At 37.8% G+C, this 20,005-nt stretch overlaps 1 protein-coding gene across 2 annotated transcripts in view; it reads left to right on the top strand.

Moving 5' to 3' along the window:
- The first annotated feature begins 13,247 nt into the window (after positions 1–13,247).
- Positions 13,248–20,005, top strand: part of baiap2l1b (BAR/IMD domain containing adaptor protein 2 like 1b) — a 33,354-nt gene continuing 26,596 nt past the window's right edge. The window contains exons 1-3 of one of the 2 annotated variants that reach the window (XM_088008318.1): positions 13,248–13,601; positions 16,642–16,717; positions 16,864–16,950. In XM_088008318.1, the coding sequence (XP_087864444.1) occupies positions 13,551–13,601; positions 16,642–16,717; positions 16,864–16,950 (214 nt within the window). In that variant the 5' untranslated portion in view covers positions 13,248–13,550. The remainder of the gene's footprint in view (positions 13,602–16,641; positions 16,718–16,863; positions 16,951–20,005) is intronic. The other variant, XM_014980659.2, reaches the window with a different exon arrangement.

Here is a 20,005-nt window from a genome sequence, read left to right as displayed (position 1 = left end):
AAGACAAACAGGAATTCTTGAATCCGTTTTATTTTTTGTTTTGTTTTTTTGCTGCAATGTTGCACATATTTTCTTAAAAAATGAGTGCATTGCAGTCAACTTGGGTTGTTAGAAGACAAGATTTCAAAATATGTTAAAACAAATGTCAGATCTGATATTTGTGCAGACAAAAAGAGAACATTTTAAAGCGGGGCTTTCGCATTTCCCCTTATCAAGGAGTCCAACAAAAATCCCAGATGTAGCTGTAAATTTAAACTTTCATTGTAGGGATATTTTATATCATCCTGTGCAAGCTCAGATAATTTTGAACAGCTTGTGCTCAGGCTAAACAATTTACTTTAAGGCTGTGTTTTGTGCTCTCCGTGTGCCTACCCGAGATTAAAGAGGAGCTTCTTTTTTTTCTTTCTTTCTGGAAAATAACATTTGCTTTTCATGACAAACTAAAGATGAACTGGCATCTCCAGATGCCATCTTTGATCTTTAAAGAGGATGGATTGCAAAGTGTCATATGCAGCTGCTGTGTCCCTTATGTGGTGATTCATTTGTGCATACCTCACACTTTTGTGTTCATTTCTTTGAAAACTACTTTATTTCTTCACAGAAGAGACTGTGAACATTAGATAGAAGTAAAAAGATCTATGCTGATCTTTTGCTATTTGTTCTCTCAGAATCAGACCAAAACATGTCTAGTAGAAACATATATATATATATTTTTTTTTTTTTTTTTTTTTTTTTTTTTTTTTTTTTGCTTTAACTGCAAAGCTTTATATCTGAATAACATTTTCAATTTTAAGGTCAACTAAGATTAGTAAAAATTAATATTTTCTGTTTGCTGAATGCCAAAATACCAAGAGTGAAAGTTTTTTAGAGAATTTTTTTATAAGTTTATTTAAGCCAGAAATTGTTGTATGACTTGATTTGCCTTCTACATCGGATCATTGATCAGCACCAAGATCAGTGTTTTGGTCAAATAGATGCTTCTTTTCTGCATAAACAAACACGCCGACAAAAATCAGACCAATCAGACGATAGTTTCCCATGAAAAGGGCTCATAAAACAGTTCAGGTCTGCTACAAACAGTCAGGGAATCGTCAAGGCTGACCTTCCCTCCATTCAGACCCTGGACAGTTCGAAGGTCAGGAAAAGGGCGGCTAGCATCTCTGCAGACTCCACACCTACTGAACATAAAGTGTTTAGGCAATTAGCTTCAAGTAAATAAATTTTTAAAAAAATCAACCAATCGCAGACAGTATTTCACCCCACAATGTCTCCGTTTTGAACATTTCACAGCCAAAGTATTCAAATACTCCAGAGTAACTGATTATTTCTTTTGCTTCTTTTTCTTTAGTTAAAAAAAATGAATGTATACACACACACACACATGCATTTTTTTTTGTACTTTTTGTTCCTTTTTTCTTTAACATTTTACTTCCTCTTAGTTTATCCTTAGGGCGTGTATTCTGAGAGTGTGACGCCAGAGTGAAATTCCTTATTTATGTACACAGTCTTGGTCTATAAAAAATGACTCCAGCTGATGTGACTGAGTCAGGTTTGTAGGCTGCCTTGTTCGCACACACCTTTTCAGCTCTGCCCACAAATGGTCAAAAAAAGACTGACTTGATTTGGTCGCTGCAAAACACTGGCTTTGTTGTTCTTAAACGAGTTTGCAATTAATGAGGTGGTTTCATGCAAATCTGCTGTAAGCAGGTTAAATAAACCCAGAGAGGCAATCGGAAAAAGGGACTCAATTACCCTCGCTGTGTTTACAGGAAACTCAGCTCACTTATCAATCTTCCTCTTATGAAATCGGGTATTTGATGGATTCAGGTACTGTTCAATTTAATTATAACATGTAAAGTCATAATTAAACTCGAGTCTTAATAGAAAATACTGTGACGATACACTATTGATACACATTAAGGTATTTCAGCGCTGCAATATTATGTGTCATATTCATCTATTGATTACTCGGTGCCACAGGTCTTTTACAGACTTCAAAAGAAAAGCCTGAACTGGACGAAAGATTTTCTTTTAGAGCCAAACACAACAGCAATGTCTCAGTAAATGACTGACAGGTTTAGCGTCCATACTTCAAGGCTAACTCACTTTATTATCTTCGGTTGTAGGCAGGTTTACTGTCAGATATAATTTCGTAAAGTAACCCATGCGTTTGTCTAAATCTTGGGATGATAGAGAACACTACGTCCCCTACAAAGCACACCGAGCGCTCCTTGAAGCTTCACAAACAAAAAAGAAAATTCAACAATTGTCTTAAGACAAGGCAGTGACTCTTGCACAATAAAAATCATCTTCTGCTGTAATGGGTATAGGAACACAATGTAATCCAAGAGCAGCAGGTGTGGAAATGACATTTTTCTTATATTTTTTAAGACATTTAGAAGCCAATTATCACCTCCTGGACTAGATGCTAAATACAATTAGTCACCGCTTTATTATGTGATGTTGATTCATGAGATAAATTCCCTCAGTTGCCCAGTGATATTGCAGACATGTGACTCTTTATGATCCTTTTATCTTTGTAGAATCTAATCTCATGTTGGTGGCTTGACTTCCCCCAGGAGGGCCCAGGATAAGTGTATTATCTAGATCATTCCACTGCTGCTAACGAAATCACCAACAGCCAACGTTTCCTTACCCAAGAGATAAACCCATCCTGCCTGCAACCAGCTGATGGAGTGTGTGTGCACACGCATGCATGCACCCTCTCTGGTGCGATTAAAGCCCTGCTCTCCGCTGACATTAGCAGATCATGTGGCTTTCATCAGAAAAGGGATTTCAGGACAAAAAAAAAAAAAAAAACATTAAACCTGTTTTTTTTTTGTTTTTTTTTCCATGAGCATAAATCCATGCAGGATCTAAATATAGACTCCGGTTGTTTGCTTACTATTTTTGAATGTGATCTTCCTGCCCCCGCCGGCTAAACGTAAGCCCTTCCTGATTCTGCACCAAATTCAAAGTTTATTGCTTTAGTCGGAACAAAAGACAGAGCAGAGGCTGCGGGTTCGTAAGACAGATGGGAAACAAGGCTGAGCATGATTCAGGGAATAGTCAGAGGGAAAAAAAAAAAAAAAAACAATAGCTTGAATTAGACGTATGAGCTTCTGGCACCGAGGGAACCAGTGGGATCAGCAGATTCACCGTTAGCATGAAAAATAACACCAGTGTGTTGGAGAGTTTTGTGAGCAGAATGGATATGTTTCAATATAAGTGAGTCAGTTTTGTTGCCTAGATCCATCACATTCTGCCTCCTGTGGACTCCAACCTCAAGTGTTCAATCAGGAAAAATGGACACTTGACAAAGGGACAACTGAATGGCAACTGGACAAGCGTCCATACCGTTAAAACCCCTATAGACTCCGTAAACTAGTGAGCCAGCTGTGTCAGGTAGTTGTATTTGTTCTTCCAGCACAATTCTCTTCTGAGTGACAAATCCAAAATAAATCAGTATTTCACACCTCTTTATATTCCATGAGCAGAACAGTGAAATGTCATTGAAATGCACAGCAGGGCGACGCGTAGGGACAGGCACCTGGCGAAGGGTTGGTCTGCGCCAGAGAACCCATCGGTCACCTCAGCTCCGAAGGCCATGACTGATCACAGCAAGAACCTGTATGAGTGATTAAGCTGATGTCCCACAAGAGTTTCAAGGTTGCTTTATGCACTAAGGTTTGCATAATTGGGAGCATTAAGTACAGACAAGCAGTTTGTCTCAAGGACATCAACAGCAGTTTCTTTGGGCAATTTTTAGTCGGTGGACATATTTCATGAAGTTCTACAGATATGGACATTTGTATCCTGATTCTTGATTTTATGACCACTCCTCTGTGGTTATGATATAAGTGGAAGGATGAATAGAAACATTATTTTAGACTTTTAGATAGAGACAAAAATGATGCTGTTAAGACTTTTTGCTTGATAAGATATGAAAACACTGGACAAATAAGTTCAGTTCTGTTTAGTTAATGTTAAGCTGATTAAATCAAACATCAAAATGCATCATTACAAGTTTATGTTACCTTACTAAGAGCATCTAATTTTACAGTAAAATTCAAATAATTGAATTTAATTTACAAATCTGTTAAACAAACCTGAATATTTTTGAAAAGTTCATTAATTTCAGAAACCCTGTTCAATAAATCAAATACATAATGTTTAATTACACAGAGATTGATATTTTCAAGTCTTTGTTGCTCTTAAATATAATTTTCTGTAAGAGTTAATGAAAACAAGATGTTTAAAATTATAATATTACATCAGACCAATAAAAAGAAAAAGTTCAACACAGAAATGTGGGCTTAACAAAAAAAATAACTTAAGAATTGTTATTTTTTGTTTATTTTGTTTAGTTGTTTTCAGAATAACCTCTTGAGATGTAGCATCTTATTTTTAAGAGGAGCCTTATAAAACATAAAATAAATATTTTCCAATTTTTCTGATAAATAAGCTTCATCTGAAAACATCCATTTTATTGAATAAGACTGTATATTACGCCAGTTCACAACGATGACAACCAACAATGGTACTTTACTAGAAAAACTGATCCAATTCATAATTATGTAAAATCAAATTTTGCATCAATTCAGTTCAAAACAATCCAGGTTTTTCCATAAAAACCCAATCACACAGACAGATTCAGTTACGTAAATCCCAATTTTTCATTTATTTCAAATACAATGCACTTAGATGCCATTGATAATAATAAAAAAAAATGTTGCATGTTTGCTATACACAACATGCTGGAAGCTCAGAGAACAGAGCAAAGAGAGAGCACACAGAGTACACGTCACTAACTACAATAATAACTTAATCAATGGCTTCAATCAGAAAATAACTAAAAACAGAACCAGTAATTGCGTCAAACAGGAAAGAGAAACAAGGAGAGTCTGAATTCGTGTCTCAGTGCTAATGTCCAGGAAGGAGAGAAGAGTACATTCAGTGAAGGAAAAAAGCAGAGCATGGATGGTTAATGGCTTTAATAGATGTTTCCATGGCTTCATCCAGGATACATACAGACTAACATGGATGCAGGGGCAGCAAAAGACAAAAACAGAAAAACACATTAGGTGAAAGGCAGCAAAAGAAGCCAATGGTTTCTAAGATCTTTTACATGATCATTTCATGGTAAAACAATTTCAGACAAATATTTAAAGGAACTAAAAAAAAAATACATAAAGTATATTGTGCTCTAACAGGGATGCCTTTATGTGTTAGTTTTACTCCCTACCAGTTAGCTCAATCCTTACTTTGAACTAACTAGTGCCTTATATTCAAGTCTTTTTTTTTTTAGTTCCCTTAGTTTTCATTTCTCATATGAGATTGCATTTATTTTATAACCCATCACATCACATGTGGCATCCCCAATGCACTCTCATGGGATTTATGGATTATTGTCACATGGTATGCAGCTGAAGGGACTGAAACGTGCCACGTTATTTCCTCCGGCGTTCACAGAGTGAAAGCAGCAGTGGGAAAGATTTGTGTAAATATGTGCACACTCAAGCTGGAATGACACATCCGGGGTTAATAGGACTTGGGGGGGGAAAAAATGCACAGGCACGTGTGACCTTAAACATTCTTTACTTTCTTTATTTTCCACATAAATTAGACATTCTGACAACACATTGCTCTGTCGTTTCAGTTTTTATTAATCTGTAACAAATCTTCGGAATCCTGATTTAATAATGTATATTGAAGTTTAACTATGAAGAATGGCACACATACATCCACAAGTGTTGAGGCAGTGTTACACAAGCGGTGCAAAGCTTCCTTCTCCTGCCGTAATGACACTTTCCAAATGAGCTGTAGATTCCGAGGGATTAGGAAGGTGTAATTAACCCACATCCAAACCTGGAGTATTTAGAGAAGCCATCAATATGACAGAGACAACAACGAGCGCCCGCGCGTGTGCATGTGTCGATGTGCGGAGCTTTCAAACAGATTGAGCCAAAAGTCCTGCTTGTGCGGTGCTTTGTAGCTGAAAGTGACAGGTCTCATCTTGTTCAGACGAGAATCGTAGGCGAGATGTCGCGGTGCCGCATTACAAGCTTTCACAGCTTTGAGATGTTTGGTGTGATCAAAACTGAAATCCACAAGGGGCTGTGCATAAAAACAGTGATTATGGAATCAATGTTCATGCTAATGCCTGCCGCCACAAGGCTTGGCATCGAGTTTCTAAATGACAACTGTTTGTAACTTTGAATTATTTCCCCGCTTGAGGCTGCAGGCGGCTGTGAGGAGCGCGTCAAATCCCGGCTCATCTCTTCTTGCGTCTCATCTGGGAGAATAAAGTGCATTTGTGATCTGTGACATTTCTGAAACTCAATGGAGGCTTCTGCAGTTTTGACAGAAGGTGATGCATTTGTCACTGTCGCAATCACGACTCCGTGGCCTGTTTACTGACACATTGTTTGGTATTAATCACAACTAATCGGGGCGTACACTTGATGGCATTTACTGATTGCATTCACCGTCTGGACACGGGATTGCAGTTCACGCATTAGCCTAAATAAACCCCATGTCCAAATGTTGAAATTGTCTCAAACAAAGATATGAAGTATAACGAAACGTCGTTGCTGCTGTTGAGTAAATGTTTCGTGGTGAAGCAGAAAGAGGCCCGTATGACTGGAGACCTTAGTTTCAACTGACATAGCTGATTTGTGAGATGTGTGGCTCTTGACATTCTGACTGTTATTACATTTTCACACACTGCTGATCACAATATTACCCAGAGCAGGAAGTCGCTGCCGCGTATCCCTCAAGATCCCAGACCTTTTTAATCCTATATTTGATTTGTTATGGTTCTTTCCTGCAAAATCATTTTGGAAATGTCTTGAAATTACTTTTTTTTTTTCCCCTTCAGTACAGCAGAATAATTTCACATTTCAGCTTTTAAACTGGGTACATTTTACAGTTGTTTTGAACAAAATTACCAATTTTTTTAACGAAATTGCCAGTGTCATTTTTTTCAAGTTTATATTTTACTTTTCTTATCAGGATCTGGGTTGTGTGTCGTATGCTTTGTGCGTGTTACACTGTACGGGTGGATCTTTTGCTGCCTGCAATTATCTAATCACCAAGGAGCTGTTGGACAATCTTTTGATGCCTGATGATTCACCCTACTCCTTTGGACACCTTCCTCCTCTATCCGCCACAACAGCTCCACATCCACCTGCATGTCGGCTCCCCAACCTCTCCACTGCTCAGAGGTCGCCAATAGTCCTGTGCACATTTGGACACGACTCCTGCAGATCTCTGCACAACTTGGATCTCTGGTTCCAGAACCCAAGAGCCCAAGCCCTTTGCACTGTTTTTCTTATCTTTGTAAATACATTTTCTTTTTTTTTTCTTTTTTTTTTTTTTACATTGTGTCCTATCTGTGATTGTGCATATGTGTTAGAAACCTACCTAGAAATATCATCTAAATTGATCAGACTTCCTGTTGAATGACTATAGCACGTCACAGATCTTAAACGTAGCATTTTGGTGTCATGAACATTTGACATTAATAAAAAGCCTTTACATCACAAATGTATAAATGTTTGTTAAATTCCAGTAGGACCTTAACTGGAACCACATGTTTTGTTCAAATGTGTGAAAACTTTTGCTTTTTAGCCTGATTATCAGTTTTTTTTTTAAACAAAGTTGTTGCAGAAATCAGAAGTCTGTCATCATTCGGTGCAACAACCACTTGAGCTCTTCCCTGACCGCAGATGACAAATATCGATTAATGTCAGGAATTTTCTGGACAAACCTTCAAGTGCAGCTGCTTACAGCGTCACATGTGTGGTTACTGTGCAGTTTTGGCCAGACATGAGTTTTTCATCAGCTGTTTTCTCTCCCTCCTCCTCGCTTCCTCTCTTCATAGTCCAGCTCTCCTGACACCACGACAGCCAAACTATTTATTACTGCACTGAAACCTCCGTATCTTTTGGATTTTGCCACAGCTAAAAACAATACCGTTTTTCATCTATGATTGTGCAGTGTGTCAAGTCTTAATCTCATTGTCTGATGCATATCTGTAGTGGTCATTTGGAGCGAGCCAGATGTTGCTGCCATCTACAACAGGAGGACAAACAATTTCAAAAGCAGGCATGCATGGGGAGAGATTAAAAACTCAATGCAGAAAGACCTTAGGCCATGATTCGACTCCAGGACCTTCTTGCTGCAAGGCAATAGTGCTACAAACTGTTCCATCATCTCTGGCATTTTTTGTTACATATCTGCAAGGACAAACAGGTATAGACAATGGGTGGATCATGCTACTGAAAGTTCTTTACAGTCCATCACAGTGAATAATTAATCTAAGTCTGAGGGTGATAGAAAGAAGGTGAGGAAAAGCCTTGTATGCACAGAGAGAATGTGCAATCGCCCCTCAGTCGCTCAGATTTGAACCCAGAACCTTTGTTCTGCAAGAGAACAGTGCTAACTATATAACAACCTTGAAGCTCAGAAAGTACATCATGTAACAGAAAGCTTCCAGTAACTAATTTGCTTCCCGCAGCATGCTTTGCATCAGATCATTTTTCTGCAGTATCTAAGTATAAAACTGAAGGATACCTGGACAGATGACTCAGCGCTTTTGAGAAGCAGAGGTTTCTCCTCGTGAGCATAAAAATTTATACTTTACCTCTTGTCAGTTCCAGACAAAAATGAGTTCAGACACATGCTTCTGTCAAAGAGGAACGAGGGAACGGACATTAAGTCTGTGTTAACCTTTGAAACCACCTTCTTCTAATAATTCCAAAGTTTCATTTTAGTTTCAGATTGATGCCGAAGGATTTTATGCCCTGGAACAAATTTTGATTTCAGGAAGTTGCCCCTGAACAGCACAGCTGAAGGAAGGCTGTTCATGTGGTAATATTTTTATCTTTTTATCATTTTTTTTTGTCTGTTTTATTTTGACATTTGCAACAGTTTATTCTTTCTGTTTAATATCAACTAGTGTAGGCTACATGGAGCAGCAAGCTCATTGTCTGCAAACATAGACAACAAGAGTTTTAGCCCTGGGTCATCACACTGTCCCAGCTGACAGAGACTAGATTTATGATTTTACTTGAAAAAATAATGAGCTCCAACGTAGCAACCCTTTGGAAATAGAAGGGTTTTTTTGCACACCAGGCTGTGGCGTTGGTTGAAACTGATGAGTATAATGAGGTGTTTTGTGTCTTTGCCTTGCACAGTTTCATCCTGTCCTTGCACTATTTAAAGATCAGCGTGACTGACGTCAATAACTTGAGACACAAAGAGTTTCTGAGAATTACGGCTGAAATAAATACGCAGGCAAAGGTGATTACATTCTCTGTATTGCAAAAGGTAAACTCATTTGCCATCTTCAAGGGCGGAAAGCATTTTTTTTTAACTATTCCCATTGTCTGTTCACTGCTTCTCTGAATACGCTGCTGTGAAAAAATATGGCGTGTGTGAAAAGGAGGTGGCCTTGCTGGCAGAGCATAAGCAGGCTCTATTGAATCCGTTCGTGCACTTAGGTGTTTAGTCACAACAGATGAGGAGCTGTCCCTCAGAGCACATTCACAATAGTGGCTATAAATGACGGGAAACATTAGCAGAGAGCACAGACCAATACAAGAAAAAGCTGGGGAAAAAAAGACAAAAAACAAATAAGACTTGGGGATGGGATAGGATATTTTCTTTCAGTATGGTGACACCTTCTTCTTCCTTGTTTTTTTTTTTGTTTTGTTTTTTTTTTTGCTAATCAGTTAATGCTGGTAATATAAATTTTCTCATTCTGGTTGAACAAATAGTCAAAGTCCATTCTCTGACTGGGAAGAAAAGTAGGTAGCACTTTATTTGAAGGGGGTTGCATAAGACTGTCATGACACTGTCATAAACATGACATAACACCTGTCATGAACATGAATAAGCCTTCATGAATATTTATGACTGTTGTCATAAAGCGTCATTCGGTAAATTATGACACTTTTAATACAAAGTTGACATTATTCAAAATGTCTTTGTTATGACAACTTGACTTTAACCAAGAAATCATTACTGATATAAATTTGTTATAAAAGAGTTACTGATTGCACTTTAAAAATTAGGTAACTTTATGTTATTAAAGGTAAAGTTTAAACAGTAATGATTTCTTGGTTAATGTCAAGTTGTCATAACAAAGACATTTTGACTAATGTCAACTTTGTATTAAAAGTGTCATAATTTACCGAATGACGCTTTATGACAACAGTCATAAATATTCATGAAGGCTTATTCATGTTCATGACAGGTGTTATGACATGTTTATGACAGTGTCATGTCAGTCTTATTCACCCCCCTTCAAATAAAGTGTTACCGAAAAGTATAACCGGTGTTGCTGCTTCTCAGAGGATTTTGTTATCAACATTTTACAAAGAAATAAAGTGCTAAACAGCAACCGTTATGCATTAAGCACGCTGATGGTTGTTTAAAACACAACAAAAACATGAGGATCATTCTATAGGAAGAGCCAATATAAACTCAAACATACATTGATAACCTAAGAATAGTGGTTATCAAGCCCAACTATTGAAAATACAAGAAATCCAGACTGGAATATATCAAAAGCCTTGTTGACACACCCTGATTTCTTTATGGGATAGTATACTCTGGACAGCTGAGACAAAAGGGAAACATCTGAAGCTGTCACTTTTTGACTGTGGGGTAGTAAGAAGAGTATTCACCTTGTAATGAAAAGGTTGTAGGTTTGGTTTTGTGCAGTGATTTTTTTTTATTATTATCAGTCTTAACTTTCCACTGTCACTCTGACTCTATGACTGTGCTTCTTGTTGGAAGCTGAACCTCAACTTTATCAACTTCTTTTCAGTCTCAAATAGGATTTCCTCCAACCAGCTTTCCTTTCTATGTTAAAGAAAATTATCCCCACAGCCATTTTCTGTTTACGTTTACTATCTTCTTCGCTATTTGTGTGGTAAATACTTTTCAAGGCAGCATACTTCAATTGATTTACATGAATTCCAACTCTCATTAAACGTTGCAATCAATTTAATGAGTTACATCCCCTGAGATCTTATATACAGATTGACCAAATCAAGCTGAATGACAACATAGCTTGTATCTGTGAATTTTTTTTTCTTTGTCCTTGAGAGATGCAACTGGTAATAAATGCTTTTTTCCTTTTTTTCCTCTTAGCTTTACATTCCTTTTGTATCGATTTACATCAACCCGGTGGGAGGTCGTCAAGACAGACACAATGCAAAGGATACCAATAAGAGAGGAAAAGAAACTTAGGCCTAACACTAGCGTTGGAGCTTTAGAGACTAATTACTCTGTGTGTGCCACTTAGCAGCATTTTGAAAGCTGGGGGAGCAGCACTAGACATTCAGAGCCTCAGGGTACAGTCTCATTTTGCATTCAGCTGCTTCGGCAAGCCCCCGACGGCAGCCGAGCGCTTTCCAAAGTTTTAAACCGCAATGACATTTACAAAGTAAGGCCTTGGCATATTTGCTCTCACAGTTGCAACACATGATATTTACAAATCCTTGGTGTTTGATTTGTTGAATGCTTGGATACAGTTTATGTTAATTTAGGATGGTCTAATGGGGGATTTACTGAAACTGTTGGCATTACAGTGTCATAATACTAAGTTTATCTGAATGACAGCAACACAAGCAATGTATATATATATATATATATATATATCTATATATATAAAAAAGAAAACCCATGTAAAGAATTGGTTAAAAAAAAAATCAATCGGTTATGAAACCTGTCTTGACTTGACTGTGAGGGACATCTAGTGGTAGATCATTATATTTTGATCAGCAAATCCAACAAACCTTCTTGATTAACATCCTGGGGAAAATAACAAAAAAGCAATAGTAAAGAAAAAAAAAATCCCTGTTGGAATAACCTGGTCATTCACCAGGTTATTCTCAGGCTCAATCTTTGGGCACATAATGTTGCTTAACCAAAATCATCAAACCCCATTTAATACCATTACTACCACAGGCTTGTAAAATAGGCAGAAGCATCATTTCATCTGCCTCTCTTCTTACCCTGATGTGTCAGTCTCTCTGCATTGCTGTAAATCTAAACTCATCAGACAGCATGACCTTCTGCCATTGCTCCAAAGTCCAGTTTTTATGCTCCCGAGGAAACTGAAGCCTTTTTCCAATTAACCTCTCTGATCAGTGGCTCTTTAGGCCTAATCCCCTAAGTTTTCTTGGTATTGTGAATGCAGAACACTCTCACTTTTGTTTATATCCATGGTGTTTTTTTTTTTTATTTCACCAAACCTTTTAAGTTATTCAAGATTCACGTCATACAATCATTCATTGTTTTTATCTGACCACATTTCTTTTGCAAAAAATGACTCCTCACAAACCTTACGGTTTTTGTGAAGTATTGAGTTTCACCTTAGACATTTAACATTTGTTGAAGCATGCCAATAATATGACCCTTCTGGTTTAACATCCTCTCCAGAACAACGAGAAAGGAGAAGCCACTCACGATCTGATCATGTTGAATAACTTGTCAATAGCTGAAATGAGGTTATTATTAAGTGGGAAACTCTTAGGTGGTGCCTTTAGTTGTTGTGCAATTGCAATGAATATGGACGGCAGACTTTTAAGATTTGACAAAAAAAAAAAAAAAAAAATCTAGTAACAAAAATGTAGTTGTAAACATGAAAAGGGTTTAACTACTTTTGCAGGGAACTTCATATCCACCATTGGTGTCTTATGTATGTGCAACCTGCCTCAAGGGGGCGCCCGTGGCCCATAGTTTATCTATTTTCTACTTCTGTGCAGCCCGTCAGATAGGTAAAGCTATATGCAAACAATGGATACAAAAATGTATCGAAAGCAAACAAAAATGCTACTAATGACGCTAAGGCTAGCAATACTAAATCTTTAGCTAATCGTTAAACAGATGATTGAGCAAAATTGTAAGATCAACTAAAGGTGTGGAAATCAGCCAAAAATATTTCTACGATGGTTTGAACCGCGTTTCAAACTAAAATTACATAAAATACGTCTTCCGACGAGGGTAAAATAATAATAAATAAATAAATTCAAACCTCCCCCCGAAATTTTAAAGTGACATGGGTTTATTATGAAATCAAGAAGCATTTTCCAGTAAAAAGTTAAAATGCTATCTGACTTTGTGGCAATAAATAATCATTATGAAGTTTCATAAGATTCTTACAAAAACAGTTAAGGGTTAAAATAGGCTAATAATACCTCCCTCCGCAGGTCTCCTCCCCTTCTGTGAACTAACCACCTACAACAAGTTTGACAGCTCAGCCTTTTAGTACCGAGCAGCAGTGGTAACGACAGAAAAATTGCACTTTTCTCCCACTGAAGACGGGTTTTGTCTTATTTTTGTCGCCATGTGTGCGTCCGGCGTTTCCTGTGGGCTATGAGGGATTTTATACATCCGTAGGTTTTGGTCACTTCTCCTCCTGGGATTCCTTCTTTCCTTTTTTGGCTCGCGTTGGTGTAGCGTCTGAGAAATAAATTCGAGGAAAACCTCTGTTTTTTTTTTTCATCTATCCGGGCGTCGAGAGGAGGATAAAGATGTCGAACAAGGTGGATGAGGCGAACAAGCTCGCCGAAAGTACATACAAGGTATGGCTGCTGGTTTAGATGGGAAGCTGGGAAGACAACAGGTGCGACCACGGGGGAGAAAATTCCTCCATACTTAAACAGACATGGAGCACAGCAAAGCTGAACAGGTGTTAACTAATTAAAAGTGTATTGCTCATTTTAAAAGCAAATTGAACATGGAAAGAGGTTTTTTTTTTCCCCTACTGGAACTTGTATAGATTAAGATAAATTGTTAAAAGGTCTGTTAAGTAGCATTATGTACATTTTCAAATATTCTTAGCTCCCTTAGCAGCCTGTTTATCTCTGCATTTTTTAACTTGCAGTATTTAGACGCTTCTAAAGAGTTTTTCCAACAGGTTTTGCCTGAGATCAGAAAGCTGGTTTTTGGAGAGTTGAATCACTGGTTTTGAGGAGCTGGCTCCACCCCGTTTGTATTGTTTCCTTAGAAAAGAGTTGCTTTTAAAGTATCATCCTTATCTCAGCCAACATGTGGCTCCGACAATTGATTCATTTTGGATCTACATATAACTTGTTTGTGTGGACTCATCTAAATAAATTGGTGTGTAATTGAAAACGTATTGTATTTATTGAAGTTATCCTAAGAAATTATTTTGTATAAAATAGAGGTAAAATGGTTTCTTCAAAAAAAAAAAAAAATGTAACGCATACACAAAGAGACAGTTTTAGAGTGTAACTCTATTACAAAAAACTTAGTCAGCAAAGTGTAATGTTAGGACACAACCCAAAAAATTTGAATAAAAAACCAATGTTTGCTCAGCAGATAATGACTAACACAAAAAGCAACAAAAGAGCTGAATAGGTTGTGATGCGTCCTAACACTTTAATGGAAAATTTAGTGAAAGGAAGAAGTGTGGCAGAAAAAAGTTGAGTTAGCTATAGGATTATGCAGCAAAGCCCATACAAGATGTTAGGGGAGTTTCCTGAGGTGTGATGCTGTGGCTGGGGTAAATGCTTTACCAGCCACCACACACAGAAGTATTTATAGGCCGTGGGCTACAAAAGTCATCACATAAGATAATCCATATCTTATGTGTCACTTTGAGAATTAAATCGTTGAAATAAACAAACTTTACAGTTGTTGTTTTAATTAATTTGGATTGGAAGTTTGACACAGAACGCCTTGAGTACAATGAGGCCTAAATATGTTGCTTGATGTAAGCAGATTTCCTCAATACTGGGTCGAGCAAAGAGCTTCGTAAAGTGGCCACTATGCATTTTGTCAGCCCAATTGGGTTCCATACTGTGAGCAAAACTCACATGCACATGTTGACTGGGGATTTGCAGTGCAACCATTAAGCATAAAGTTGTTCATATAGAATTTCTCTTAAATATATTTTCTTTAAAGATTGTTATTGCATCCATTAAAAAAAAAAAAGGCTTTAGAATAATAATAAAGGTACGAGATTGGCATAAAAAAGCCCATTAACAGTTGCCAGTTCTTGCACTCTGCATGCGACTCTCCACAGGTAGCCAAGTGAAGGACTATAAAGAGCTGGAGCGAAGGGGGGGGGGCGCAGACTCGAGGCTTTTCTTATAAGTCTTCAGTCCTTTTGAACAGCTTTTACTTGCCTGGCCTCTTGTTAGGACAGCCCCCGCAGCTCATTGAAGTGGTGAAATACAGGGGAAAGACTCCAGGTTTAATAATTTAGGTGCCTGTGTGTTTTGTGTGGTAAGATTATACAGCGAGCTCCTCAGCAGCCATCACCTCCCGTTCACAGTTAATGGTAACAAAGTGCTCATAACGGGTATTGAAATTATATGGTTTCACACATTTCGCAACATGTCAAAAGTTTCTCAGAGTAACAGCTTATCTTTCATTTTCATCCCCTAACCCTAAAAGCATAATTATAAAAAGCTCATAAATTAGATTGTGGCTTGTATAATCCCTCACATTTTTCATAATCTGAGTGATGGATTTTTATCTTAAATGTCATTTCCTAACTTTAAGGCGTGAATCCGAATTGGGTGATCTTTACATGACTCATGAAACATTGATTGCAGTGGGTGACTTGCTGGGCTTAACTGAGGTTGGATCATTTGTAGACATGGGTTTACAGCTAAACCAGCATTTCATTTAAGGTAGGTGCCTTAAGATGATATTTATTTGGTGCTATAGAGGTGAACTGAACTGAAATAAATTTCAAATGAGTATTTTAACACAAAATACTTGGGATACTGTTTACTAGTAGTGTGTGAATCTATTTAACATCCATTCATTCATAGAACAGTACATTTATTCTCCCACAAACTGGTAATTTGGGCTGCATGCCTTCAAGAAAATAGCTAATTGTGTTGAATAGTACGTTGGTGATAATAATTACGATTGACCCACAGTTTCCTCCTGGCTCTTTTCTCCTTTCCCTCCGTTATAACGCCCCCACCTCTCAGTGAGGTACAGCATCTCGCCACTGATTGTATGGATCTAGTTTTAGCATTGAGGGCCAAAACTAGGGATGTCATTTAAACAGGAAATACACATTATTGTTATGATTCATTTGCTTTTCAACTATAATAACCTACCACATATTCCATCCGGTTAGTTCTACATGATGTCAGTGTTCCCCTTATTGATATTGCAATAACTATGATCCAATATCCACTATTGTGCACCCAGATGTCTATAGATCAGTACATCCATCTAGTCCATCCATCTGTCCAATCATCTTGCTATTCATCCTTGCAGCCATCTAGCTTTTCAAACTTTGCTAAAACCAGTTAATCCTTTGGTCGTGTTACGCGACTTCTTAATCGGACACATATCTAGTTTGCAATATAATTAGATATGACTATGCTTATTTTGATACTTAATAATGAGACACCTAATCTGAACAAGTTGGGCTGATCCAGACATGATTACTTTGCTGCATCTGGACCAACATAAAATTGCAAGATACAAGATATTTAACGGCCTTGCCAAATAAAAACCTGGATCTGCATTCAAAAATGTATTTTTGTATGAGCTTCTTAACTTCCATCTCCTGTTGCCCCTGTATAATGACACTTTCTTTCTTATGGTCACTGTCTTCCTGTCTTCTTGCAGAATGTGATGGAACAGTTCAACCCAGGCCTTAGGAACCTGGTGAACCTGGGAAAGAGCTATGAGAAGTCTGTTAATGGTGAGTTGCTGTTTTTTTTTTGTTTGTTTTTTTTACTGCATTTTCTGGTACACTGATAAACTATTGGGGATTTGATTTAAGAAAATGCAATACATCTACATCTTTTCTGTGGCCTTCAACCACTAACATTTTTATCATTTCCCCAGCTATGTCCATGGCAGGAAAGATGTATTTTGATGCACTGTCTAAGATTGGAGAGAACGCTGCTGGATCTCCTGTCTCCAAAGATTTGGGTAAGTTTCTACGTTGCTCTCCTTACACAGTGAAGATCTTTCTCTATCTATATCTATATCTCTCTATCTCTGACTCTCTGTTTTATTGCAGTTCTTTTAAGGATCTTTCAAATCCTTAACAGGCAAAATTTGTTTCTGAATTTTTATGTCAAAAAGAGAGGAGATAAGTTTAAAACCATAGCCTCATAACAGGAGACATACGCGATGGAAGTGTTTCCAGTAGATCTGTTGCAACAGTGCTTCAAATGGTGAAAGTGACTGGATTTAATGGCCTGAAACTTGCACTTTTTGTAAATCTCCTTTGCCATCAAACACAAAACATTTTCACTGATTAGCTGCAGCATCTTCTTGTTGAAATACCCAGTGATCACTGCACAGATGACAACCCTACACAAACCAGACTTGGCTATTTCTGTGCCTAAAGCTTCTTCAGTGGGATCTTCTTGTTATACATGAAATGTTGGAAGGCTAAAGAAAAAAGTCAATGTTGTTTTTTGTTGTTGTTTGTTTGTTTTTTCCTCATCATAGAATACAGCTTTTTCATTTTTCAATGCCGATGTTGGGTTCTCCCTTGGAAAGTCCAAATTTACACGTTTGTGGAGTGAGAAGAGATGTGGCCTTTGTGGCCAGTATGATTATATGCCTTAAATTTGGTTTCCGATTTGCCTGTGTTTTCACCAACAACTTTCTGGATACTCTGGATTTCGCGTCGGGCGGCCATATTGACAAAAACAAAAAACAAGAAGAGCATTTTTAAATTTGCAATTGAGAAGAAAATAAATCCATAGATGCTTGTGTCTGCTTGCTGTTAAAAATGCATGAGGAAGTTCCATGGTTGTGCAGAGTCATTCTGTTTGCGAGATGCTGCTCACAGACCCCTTTGATTGTTGTGGAGGGGAGTAGAGCGTCTCCCATCCTCCATTAGCTTCTTTGCTTAGGTTGCAGAAGTCAAAGAAAAAGCAGCGAACGCACAATGTTGGAGACGTGGTGCACACACACACACCACATGTGGAGCCTCTTGGTTAATTAAAGTCAGGCTTCTGAGTGTGTGCAGAGGAAAATCAGTGTTCAAGGCGTTTTTACTGAATTTGTGTTTAAATGTGTTCCACTTTACAGGCACCTTATTGTTCATAAAATTGTGCTGTCAACTTTTTTTTTTTTTTTGAGTAAAAAGTTGTCATAGTGTCTTGAAACTCTTGCTTTGAACATTTTTGGCTAAGAGATTGGCAACTATTTAAAGTATTTTCATTTATTTATTTTACATTTCAGGTCTTGTGTGTGTTAGATTTGACAGAGTTTCCTACTGGGGCGTGGTAGGAATAGTATTGGTTAAAAGCTTGAACACACATGAGTCTAAATTTACGACAAATGCCACCAGTGCAGAAGCGAAGCTGCACTGCAGTGAAAGCACATGATGAGTGATGCTTAATATTAAAGTTTATGGCTGAGTGTGAAAGGTTTATGAGTAAACAGAGTTTGTTTAGTCTTCAGTTTGTTCCCGGTCAAATTCCCAAGCTTCACCTTCCCACTGGCTGATATGCAGCCAGACACGACTGGGATCCTAACTCACTGTCACTAGTGACACGCTTTGATGTAGCCACTGTATGCCTCTCCTGTCCCTTGCGGTTTTAGAGCTAAACTGCTAATTAAATTTTGCAGCACATTGGGAAGAGCCACCTGTTGCTGTGCTGTTTCCTGGCATAGTTAGAAAAAAAGCTCTTTATACTGTTACTTGGTTTGTAGACCGCTTTTTTTCTGGATAGCTGCAGTTCTTGCTTGCTGTATTTATGCTACAACATTGCTATAATTTCCTGCATTTGCCAGATTCTGTCTGGTGCAAAACAGAAACATTTATTAATTTAGCACAGAAAAGTTAGTATGAATCCCCAAAACAGCTAATTAAAGCACAAATGGTAAAAAAATTCATATCAAAAGTGGTTGGATGTAGTTGCTAGCATCTTAACACTGGTTTAAAGATGGTTTATGTGGTTTTATATTTGGATGTTTATTGAAAACCACCTGTTGGCGTCAGCTGCTGAATTTTAACTCGAATTGTCCACAACTTCTCACCAATTGTTGCCTCTGGCATTTTTAGAATTGGTTAATGTGTCACTCCACCAAACTTGGCATGATGTTGAACAAGAATTGCAGCGACAGCTGCAGTCCAAGATGGTGGAGGGTTACTGGCGAGCTGTTTTCTTCAGTTAGTCATTTCTCAGAAAGTGCAGCATGTATGTCTGCCTTACTTCTCAGCTTTAGTGTAAATCCTTCTATTGGACTTGCACTAGAATTGTATTAGAAGTTGCTATTGAGAGCTGCTGAAATGATTTCTCTTTAATGCTTTGAATAGTGATGGTTTGTGATTGAAGGGGCATAAACTGCTCACTATTCATAACTAAATAACAAACAGAGGTTTTATTTAGTAATCGGATGTTCAGATATGCAGCTTTACCTTTTATGTTTTACATCTTATAATTTACCATATGCATCATCAACACATGGATGGCTTACTATTTACATTTGAAGGGTTAAAGTCACATTTTATGTGTGGATAAACTCCAGGACCACAGAGAGAGTCATACTGTTCTGCCATAATGGATCATTCCTGTCTGTCATTAATTTTGGATTATTTAGGAAGGTGGTGAATAAACACAGAGTTGAATGTCATCTAATGATTGCTGACTGTAAAACCAGATGCTTTGTGATGTGGATGTGACGTCTTCAGACTCCTAAGAGCAGTAATGTATGTAAATAAGAGAGTGCCTACATTGTCATTAGGAACTTGCTCATGGATGTAGAGCAGCTGCCCTGTCAGAAACCCGAGCTCCACTGACACATCGCCAGAAACCAGATACTCTTGAAAGAAATTGTAGGACCTCTGCACCTTATCCTGCTACCTTCTTCCTTATAATTAGTCTACCTCCGACTCTTGTCACACCCAACATTTGCATAATCATCTGACCTCTCACAAGGCAGCAGAAAGTTGTTTAGGTTCATGTAGAAATGAATTGGGATTCGGTTGTAGTTCTTCGGCAACCAACTCAGATTTCAACGG

Source organism: Poecilia mexicana, unplaced genomic scaffold (assembly GCF_051168715.1).
Source record: "Poecilia mexicana isolate PSO_F unplaced genomic scaffold, ASM5116871v1 scaffold_8, whole genome shotgun sequence".
NCBI classification, from domain to species: Eukaryota; Metazoa; Chordata; class Actinopteri; order Cyprinodontiformes; family Poeciliidae; genus Poecilia; species Poecilia mexicana.
Note: the sequence above shows the minus strand (reverse complement) of the source record. Positions and strands in the feature narration are given on the sequence as shown.